Raw genomic sequence first — 10542 nt, forward strand, 5'->3', positions numbered from 1 at the left:
TCCTAGTTGTAAAATTTGAACAGCTGTTTCACTAATGAAAATACACAAATGGCTAAAAAGCACATGATCAATAATATTACTAATTAGAGGGTGCCCCAAAAATGTATATACATTTTAAGACAGAAAAAAAACTATTAAAATTGCAAACAAAACTATTGAAATTGCAATACTCAAGTCACATTTGACTTCTGCAATTACAAGATGTGCCCAAATGTGACTCATGATCATCTTCCATTATATGTTGAGTATTGCAATGTTAATAAGTTTTTTCCTTTCTTAAGATGTTTATACATTTTTTGGCACCCTTTGTATGTATATAAGTCAAAACCAAAACAAAATACCACCTCACACCCACTAGGATGGGTATAATCAAAAAGAAAATAACAAGTGTTGATGAGGACGTATAGAAACTAGAAACCTTACCCCAGGTAAGAATGTAAAATAGTGCAGCCACTTTGGGAAACAGTTTGGCAGTTTCATAAAATGTTAAACATAGAGTTACCATATGGCCCAACAATTCTGCTCCTAGGTATATACTTAAGAGGAAAGAAAACAACATCCACAGAAACTTGTACACAATGTTCATAGCAGCGTGATTCACAGTAGACAAAAGGTGTGAACCAAGGTCCACATGTGGTATGTCCATAGAACATTATTCCACAATAAAAAGAAATGAAGTACTGATAGATGCTGAAACATGAAGGAAACTGTGAAATATTATCTAAGGTGAAGAAAAGCCAGTCAGAAAAGGTCACATTTTACTTGATTCCATTTATATAAAATGGGAAGAACAGATGAATCTTTAGAGATGTAAAATAGGATAATGGTTGCCCAGAGTTGAGGAGGTTGAAGGGAATTAGGGAGTGACTGCTAATGGGTATGGTTTTCTTTGGGGGATAGGAAAAAGTTTAAAACCTAAATTATGGTGATGGACACACAACTCTGTGAATACCCTGAAAGCCATTGAATTAAACACTGTAAGTGGGTGAATATATGGTCTGCTAATTATATCTCAATAAACTTTTTAAAATCAAAACTAGCCTGAGATACCATCTAACCCTAGCAAGAATGTCCCACATCACAAAATCTCAAAACTGCAGATGTTGGCATGGATGTGGAGAGAAGGGAAGACTTTTACACTGCTGGTGGGACTGCAAACTAATACAACCTTTTTGGAGGGAAATATGTAGAACCCTCAAAGAACTCAAACTGGACCTCCCATTTGATCCTGCAATCCCATTACTGGGCATCTACCTGGAATAAAAAAAAAATTCCTTTGATCATAAGGACACTTGCACTAGAGTGTTTATTGCAGCTCAATTTACAATCGCCAAAATGTAGAAATAGCCTAAATGCCCACCAACCCAGGAATGGATTAACAAGCTGTGGTATATGTACACTATGGAATACTATTCAGCCATTAAAAAAATGGAGACTTTACAGCCTTTGTATTAACCTGGATGGAAGTGGAACACATTATTCCTAGTAAAGCATCACAAGAATGGAGAAGCATGAATCCTATGTACTCAACTTTGATATGAGGACAATTAACAGCAATTAAGGACATGGTGGGGGTAGGGGGAGGGGAGAGCAGAGAGAGGGAAGGAATGAGGGGACCTGGGGTCTTGTTGTGTGTCATACCTTTTGGAGACAAGACATGATTGTAAGAGGGACTTTACCTAACAAATGCAGTCAGTGTAACCTGGTTTCTTGTACCCTCAGTGAATCCCCAACAAAAATAATAATAATAATCACAAAGGCCAGGCACAGTGGTCACACCTGTAATCCTAGCACTAGTCTAGAAGGCTGAGCCAGGTGGATTGCTTAAGCTTAAGAGTTGGAGACAAGCCTGAGCAAAATTGAGACCCCATCTCTAAAAAATAGCTGGGTGTTGTGGTAGGTGCCTGTAGTCTCAGCTACTCAGGAGGCTGAGGCAAAGAGGATCGCTTGAGCCCAAGAGTTAGAGGTTGCAGTGAGCTATGACACCACGGCACTCTACCAAGGGTGACAAAGTGAGAGTCTGTCTCAAAAAAATAATCATGGGTGGCTCCTGTGGCTCAGTGGATAGGGCACTGGCCCCATATACTGAGGGTGGCAGGTTCAAACCCAGCCCTGGCCAAACTGCAACAAAAAATAGCCGGGCATTGTGGCAGGCACCTGTAGTCCCAGCTACTCGGGAGGCTGAGGCAAGAGAATCACCTAAGCCCAGAAGTTGGAGGTTGCTGTGTGATGCCACGGCACTCTACCAAGGGGATAGAGTAAGACTCTGTCTCCACAAAAAAAAAAAAAAAACATCATCATCATCATCATCACAAGATACTATTTCATGACCACTAGGTTGGCTATTAAGAAAACCAGACAGACACCATTTGTTGAGGATGTGGAGAAACATGGCTGCATACATTTGTGAAAACTTGTGGTAGAGAGTTAAAAAAATAGCTAACAGAGACTGGGAAGGGTCAGTGGGAGAGAGGAAGAGGATGAAGAGAAGTGGGCCGGAGGGTACAAATATCCAAAAAGATAGTAGCAATAAGCTAAATGTGTGATAGCAGAGTAGGATAACCATACTTAATAAAAACGTATTATACTTGGGTGATGGACACCTGGAATGCCCTGACATGATCACTATCCATTATATACATATAACAAAATTTCTCATGTACCTTACAAAGTTGTATAAATTTTTAAAACTTGCAGAACTGAACACTTTTTAAAGGTGAATGAATTTTATTCTATGTAAAGTATACCTTAATTTAAAAAAAAGAATATCTGTTACTAAGCAAAATCTACTAGAATTATTGGTTGATACACCAAGTCTTATTTTTATAAGATATTTTATATTACTACTATCATAGTTCTTTTACTGATGTTTGACTTCAGATAACTCTTCCTGGGTATTTCCAAATATCACTGGCTTTCTAAGGAGTCATTATTTTCTACATTCATTGAGAGACATTTGCTGCTGACATGTGGCAGAAATTATAGCAGAAGGTAGGCTGTTTCTTAGGCTCCAGATTTGCAGGCCTAAAGGACTGTTACCATTTATATATCACATAATGGCCTTTCTTAATAATCATTTTTTTATTCTTTCACATACTCATAAAGAAGCATTTTTTAACTTGCTGGAATATGTTGGTTTTTAGCTATGTCTTTTTAGCCATCCAAGAAAACATCACCCTACTGAATTCCATCTTTTCTTTTTGATGATTATCTTAATCCTATAATCTTGTTTCCTTTTCATTCTCTTTAGAAGAGGAATACAAATTCAATATCTGGAATAACAATCATTGTTAAAAGGTCAAGAATTTGGAAGGATGAAATCGATATATAACCACCTGTTTTGCCATATGAATGGCAAAACATAACTATAATCCAGAAAGTAGAAAGGAAGAGGAGAGAGAGGGGAGGGGAAGGGGGATATGGGAGGAGGCAGGGTATTTGGGGGGACCTCACCTAATGTGCATGATGCAATGGTACATTTCAAAACTATTAAGAAATGAGTATAATTGTGATGATTGTGTTACTTGGTTCAATGTAAACATTTCACATTGTATATTGAAGCAGTACCCTGAACCCCATAAATGCATCAATGTACAAAGTTATGATTTAATAAAAAATAATTTAAAAAAAAAGAATTTGGAAGGACATAAACAGAAGATTTACTTTTCAATAATGGAAGAGAAGTTTCTCTTTCCTCTCACCTATATTTCTCTTTCAAAACACCCTGACAGCAGATCAAAATAGCAGATGCTGTTCCAAGAAGTCTAGCTCCAATTCTACTGTTTGTACTTTCGAACTATAAAAGCGATTAGATAACAGTTACACCATTTACTGCTCAACTATTTTGTTATCAAAAGTTTTACCAATAAATGCCTTACACATACAATGCTTTATGTAATTTTCCCTTGGTTTTTTTTCTTTTTTCTTTTTTGTTTACCCTTAGCTTTTATTTTTGTTTGTTGTTATTGTTTAGCATTTTTGCATCTTAGTAAATTTCATGGGTTCCATAAACCTGCAGTGAAATCTATCTTTGGCAATGTTTCACTCCAAATCTAATAAAAAATTAAATCATCAAAGAAAGTATTTTGCTCAAGTGCAAAACTCTCACTTAACTTTTTCTAGGGGAATCAGTAGAAAAACATGCAAGTGAAATCACCTACATATGAGTCTATCCTATAGCAGGATATTTCTGCAAATTAGGGAGATAACAGTGACTATGGCATGGAGCACTGGTGTGGACTTACTTTCCAAAGGTGGGCAGTGAATCTGCGCATCCTGGGGGCAGCGTAAACCAGGCATGACCATCAAAACAGAATAGTCCTAGCTATGCTGTTCATCTACTAGGAACCAAGCTAATATTTACAAAAGGATTTAGAGGTGAGGTTATTCTACTCCCTAAAAAGCTTTATCCTTATATGCTATTTAAGGCCTTTACATTTAAAAAAAAAAAAAAACACACTGGGCATCATCAAGTAGCCTGTTGGAAACCAGATGGAAAGCACTATTTTGGAGATTTTTAGAACTGCAGTTCACCAACTCCAGCAAAGTACATAAAGATTTTAAAAGTTCTGAGAAGACAGACAAATTTTTCAAGAGACTGGAAGAGCTTCCATCTGAGGCTAGACCAACACTTCAAAATAGAACTCATTGGTCTTAAAAGACAAAGACCAAAAGAAAAATGTAATAGCTGCCCCCACCTTGATTGTCAGTAATGATGGACAATTTACAAAGGGCCTTTCCACTAATTACCATTTAGTCTTCAAAAGTACCTGGCAAAGCAGGTATCGTTATCCCCACTCTGAGGAGGAGAAACTGAGGATCAAAGACATTGTACACTCAGGAACTTAATGAATTCCAGAGACCTTGGTTCCGGGTTCTCTGATCCCCTGGGTTTTGCTTCTCCACAACTGTTTTGCTGATTGACAGTCTCATATAACCAACCCCCAAAACGCCCCAAACCAAGGTCTTTCTTGTGAAATGGTAGAATCTAGAAGCAGTTAAGAGTGTGTTGCAGACACTAGGAGATGTTAAGGAAAAATGGGACACTGAGAGTCAGTCCTTAACCTGCGATAGTAAATTGAAGAGCATATCTGCTGCAGGACTTGGTGCCACTGCCGGGGCTGGCCCCTGGATTCAGTGGCCAATTAGCTTCTCTAACTCTGAACTTGCCCCTACCCGGCTCAGTCTTAGAAAGTGCCATACCGAGGCAGTGCTACAACTTGCTATAGCTATTTTTAATTTGAGACTGTTAGTCTAATCCTCATGTGAACATTCCTAATCTCTTGGGTCTGAATGTCATGAAAGTACAAACTCCTCTGTTGGCAATGACTGTGGCTTCTTCATCTCTATGACCTCAGCACTTCACAGAGCACAGAATAGAAACTCATTGAAAGGAGGCTGCATTGACATCTGTGTGGTTTTGATGGTTTTGTGACTTCATACACTCATGTGTTTGTCCCTGATCTGATGTTTAGGTTGGAGAGACGATAGGCATCAGTGAGGAGATTATGGGTCTGACCATCCTGGCTGCTGGGACCTCCATCCCTGATCTTATCACCAGCGTCATAGTGGCCCGGAAGGGACTAGGGGACATGGCTGTGTCCAGCTCTGTTGGAAGCAACATTTTTGACATCACTGTAGGGTGAGTAGAGATAGTTCTATAAAGATGCATGCCAGCTCCACCACTGTCTTTGTCTTCCTAGAAGCTGAATAGACATGACCAGGATCTTAAGCCCAAAACTGACCAATACCCATAGAAAGTACAGACTGAGAAACTACCTTTAGGTAGTTTCATTAATTCTATTTCCCATTTTCTGAGAATTTAATAAAAAATAAGTCATCCCCAAGCAGGCAGAAACATGCACTTGCACACAAAATAATAAATGTTTTAGGAAATACTACTTTAAGAAAATTTTACTTATATAACAACATTCAGGCAGAACTAGATACTCTGATAGCATCACCATTTTTTTCCATATTCTAATTATAGTCCCCATAAAGCCAAGGTAAGATTTGGATTTTAAAACAGATTGGAGCAAACATAGGCCCAGCACAAACATCCTGTCTCCTTCCGTGGAAAATGCTGGCAGACTTGGCATGACCGTTTGCTTAGATGAAGATATTCTAGTCAGAAGATGAGATCTGTTCTCACAGTTGAGCAAACTAGAGTTCTCAATACAATGAATAATCACTAAAGTGAATCCAACTGGGGAGGGAGGGGTGTTGTTCTCTCTCTGGTTTTATTTAACTTGTGAAAAGTAAAAGTAGTCTTAACAGATAACCCTAAATGGCAGCCCCTGGGAAAATAAGACGTGGGTTGTTATCTTTATGTTTCCAGGAAAACTGGACTCCAACTTGACACTTACATTTGGAACCCCACTAAAATGCACTGATTTTCTCATTGAACATCTTGAATATTGTTCTCTCTTACACCTTCTCATTACCAAATATACATTATTTATTATTTTTCATACATTGTCTACCACGTACACTGAATATGCATTTTTATCTGTTTAGCCACACAACAATCCTATGAAGTATATATTATCTCTATTATTCAGATAAGAAAACTGAAAGAGGTAGCTGGAATTTGAACAGAGTTAAAATAGTAGTTGTTATCTACAGACTATCTGATTTATCCTTCCAGCATCAACTCAGATCCTGAATTCTCTAATTCCCTGGTCTTTACTTGGGGGCTCTTGCTCCTGTAAACTCTGTGTGTATCTTACTCTTACCATGGTTATGTCTGCCCCGTAGACTGTGAATTCCCCAAGAACAGGAATTCACCAAAATCTAGTCCATTGCCAATCAGTGGCAGTGGCTTGACAAAAGTTTGTGGAATAAAGGGAGGGATGGACGGATGCATGGATGGATGGATGGATGGATGGATGGACAGACAGATGGACAGACGGACAGATGGATGGATGCCTTAAAAGCTGCATGCTTTAAAGAAAGTTGTCTATATTATAAACAGTATGTCTCAGTTTTACTGTCCACATATTCATGGTTTTCTTGGTTAATCTCTTCTAAAAAGGAAAAAAGCATGTTCTATAATATAAAAAAAGAAAACCTTACAAGTGAGAAATATTACATGTGTTCAGTTAGATATATTCGTCATTTTTCTGAAAAATAAGTACTTACAAAATGCTTTTTGTTCACACATACATACAATAAATGGAATTTCAAGAAAAATTACCAGTAATCCTACTTCCCAGAAACAATTTATTTGTGTGTGTTCTCTTCCAAATATTTCACAAAGTTTTATTAGTGAAATATTCAATTTTATCCTCTTGGAAGGCTTTTATTTTTCCATTTTGTTTTAAAGCCATTATGCCTGGCACAAAGAAGTGATCTATTAATAAATAATATCAACCATTTTTCTAAGATTCCTCATAGCTCTTAGAACTAACATTTTATGGCTTCAAACATTCCCTATGATTGCTTTTAACTGTTACAATGTAATAGGATCTTTTTTATTTTTTTCAATTTTCTGCTATTATGGGTGCTTTGATGAACACTGTTATACAGAAAAACTTCCTCTTTTAATTTTAAGATAAATTTCTTCAAACAGTGTTAATGGATTAAATATTTTGAACCTTTTAATGGCTATTAATGTATTGATATAAAAGGGTTTTTCCCAAGAGTTTACGCCGATTGACAATGTTGTTGGCAATATACTGAGTGATGTCATTGGCAATATATGGAGTGTAAAAGTTTCTTCATACCATTGCCAGCATTTTCTTTTTGCCTGTATTATTAACATATACTTATAGATTTAGAAAATATATACAATGCATAAATGCCAATAATAATCTACTACCCTTTTTTACTTCATAGTTGAAATTGTTTTGTATAGTTTTCATTTTATGTTCATAATTATATCACAAATGTTTTCCTTATCATTATAAGCTTGTAATTTTTAAATAGTTATATAAACTATTATATAACAGTATATATATAACAGACTGCTATTATAAGAGATCCTCTACTTGTTACTATCCAAAATAACACCAAAATTATTTTTCTGGATACAGTTACATCTGCATTTTAAGTGATCTCTTATACTTGATTTCTAATAATAGGATTAATAGATCAAAAGGTATGAAAAATATCATTCCCCCCCAAAGGGTTTTTATAAATTATTTGTAGTGCTATCAATCTCAATTTCACCAGAAGAGTGTGAGTGTGTGTGTGTGTGTGTGTGTAGTTCACTAAGAACAAAATGGGTTAGGGGTCTCTTTCTTTACACATATAAAAGATGAAAGAAGAGTCCCCAGGACAAGTCCCCATCAAGCACTTTCATTTCCATATCACCCTCACTCTCTAGTGCTCCCCTTTCCTCATCTGGCTTTTCATTGCTGACCTCAGGGCTGCCCCCTCCTGCTGAGAACAGGAATTACATCTTTCCCCAGGCTGTCCTGGTAGAACTCCTCTCCAACAGTGTCCACTAACACAAGTGCCTCTCAGCCAGGCTCTGTCTGGTGGTGGCTCTACCTGCCACCACGAGGCAGTCACAGCAGTCACTTCGGGCTGGCCTGTGTTAACTATGTACCCAGAAAGGGGCCTGCATAGACCAGACCCTGAGATTTCGAAGATATGTGATATGTAGGCTCTGTCATCCACGCACTCTCTCCAGCAGAAGAGACAAATGAGTAACCTCACCACCCTCATTATTTCTCTCACGAGCTATTTGCTTTTCCTCTGGAGGACTTGATATTTCAAAAGAGCACCCCCTCTTCCACATCATGAGACCAGGCTGAGACTGAACTTCCCATAGCCATTGCCAAAGCAGAGGGCTCAGCCAGCTGGGCCACTGTCTCTCTAGGCATCATTCCATCATTAGGATCAAAGGGTAAGACTGGCTCCATTTCTCCAGCCACTGGGAGATGCCCACGCCCCTCAAGTTAAATATTGCTGGCCACATTCCTCTCCCCCAGAGGTTAAGTCAACTTCTTTGGTATACCTGGCAACTAGCTTTCCTGGTGTCTTTCAGAATCACCCCTCTGGATAGGAAACAAGAGCTCATCAGTTTTTAAAAGTCAAATGAAAAGGGAAAAAACAAGTATAAAAATACACAAAGTTTTAAAAATTAAAAATGAAAGATACTGTCTTCCTCAAATCTTTCAAAAAGATCATTTTTTTTTAATCAAAAGAGTATCAACATCTCTTCCAGGATAAACTTGAGATTGCTGTGTTAGATCACGGTCCCCACCACCCTCATTTCATTTCACTTGCTTTCAGACTGTGCTTAAGTTATTGCTCTTCTCTGTCACCATTTCCCATCACACTGTACAAATGCTGTAGTTCACTTTGGGGGGGGCTGAAATCAACATTTTAATCTCAACTAAGAAAGAAACCAAAAGTAATTTCAAATCAAATTCACAAACCACCTGCAGTAGTCATGTCCAGCTGATAATGTCCAATTGTAGAGCAAGCTCTCAGTTTCCCCTGATTTGGTGAGAGCACAGACAAAGGTTTTTAAGGTTCCCCTTGCTTCCCTGTGTGATTTCCTGCACCCACTAAGCCCAGGCTAAGCAACCCTTTTCAGGGCATGGATCCTAAGAGGCTAATGTTAGGCCAGGCACCTTCTTTGCCATGTCTGACTGCTCCCGGGCCTGCCCACACCCTGCCCTGCCTCTCTCCCATACAGGCTCCCGCTGCCCTGGCTGCTGTACACGGTCATCCGCAGATTCCAGCCAGTGGCTGTCAGCAGCAACGGCCTCTTCTGCGCCATCGTGCTCCTCTTCATCATGCTGCTCTTCGTCATCCTCTCCATCGCCCTCTGCAAGTGGCGGATGAACAAAGTGCTGGGGTTCATCATGTTCGGCCTCTACTTTGTGTTCCTGGTGGTCAGCGTCCTCCTGGAAGACAGAATTCTCGTGTGCCCTGTCTCCATCTAGCGGGAAAAGCCATATCTTGAAACAACAGCAGGGATGGTCCCTCCATACTCTGGGCTCTGGGCTCCTTGACCGCTTGAGAAGAGGCAGCTGACACACAGCCCCGGGTGCCAGTGTCCCTCCGTGGCCAGTTGAAGGAGGGCTGGGTCCACGCTGGGCCCATTTTCTTCACAGGCTGCTTCCACCCTTGCCTACGGAGATGACTGTGTGTAAGAGACAAAGAGAACCACCACCATGGGGCTTCTCCCCATCGCCACTGACAGGTACTCCTCGCTGGTCGGAGGTACATTCATTGTGATGATGTAACAAAGACGGAGGCGCTCCATATACATATAAAATATACATATTATAAATATACGCACATGAACACACAAACCCTGCCTGTTCCTGTACTATACCTCTCCTTCCTTGCTATAGATTGCTATATACCTGTATATAAACACAAAGAAAGAAAAGTTATATATATAACCATATATATACATATATATAAGCATAAATGCATCTTTTCAGGGATAGCTCTAGTATATTTATAGTACCTATTTGAAGTGGGGCATCAACCTTCAGTCTGGGCTTTACCTCATAAGTGCAGGAGGTGAACTAATAGATCAGTAGACAAAGGCAGAGCTGCTGCGACCTTCAACCCTCC

The 10542-nt window shown here is 39.1% G+C and overlaps 1 protein-coding gene across 2 annotated transcripts in view; it reads left to right on the top strand.

The window, feature by feature from the left end:
• SLC24A2 (solute carrier family 24 member 2) overlaps positions 1-10071 on the top strand; it is a 247913-nt gene extending 237842 nt beyond the window's left edge. For both annotated transcript variants that reach the window (XM_012813838.1, XM_012813842.1), the window contains 2 exons: positions 5475-5641; positions 9650-10071. In XM_012813838.1, the coding sequence (XP_012669292.1) occupies positions 5475-5641; positions 9650-9899 (417 nt within the window). In that variant the 3' untranslated portion in view covers positions 9900-10071. The remainder of the gene's footprint in view (positions 1-5474; positions 5642-9649) is intronic.
• The last annotated feature ends 471 nt before the right edge of the window (positions 10072-10542 follow it).

The sequence above is a fragment of the Otolemur garnettii genome, unplaced genomic scaffold (genome assembly GCF_000181295.1).
Source record: "Otolemur garnettii isolate 467f Iridium unplaced genomic scaffold, OtoGar3 scaffold00006, whole genome shotgun sequence".
NCBI classification, from domain to species: Eukaryota; Metazoa; Chordata; class Mammalia; order Primates; family Galagidae; genus Otolemur; species Otolemur garnettii.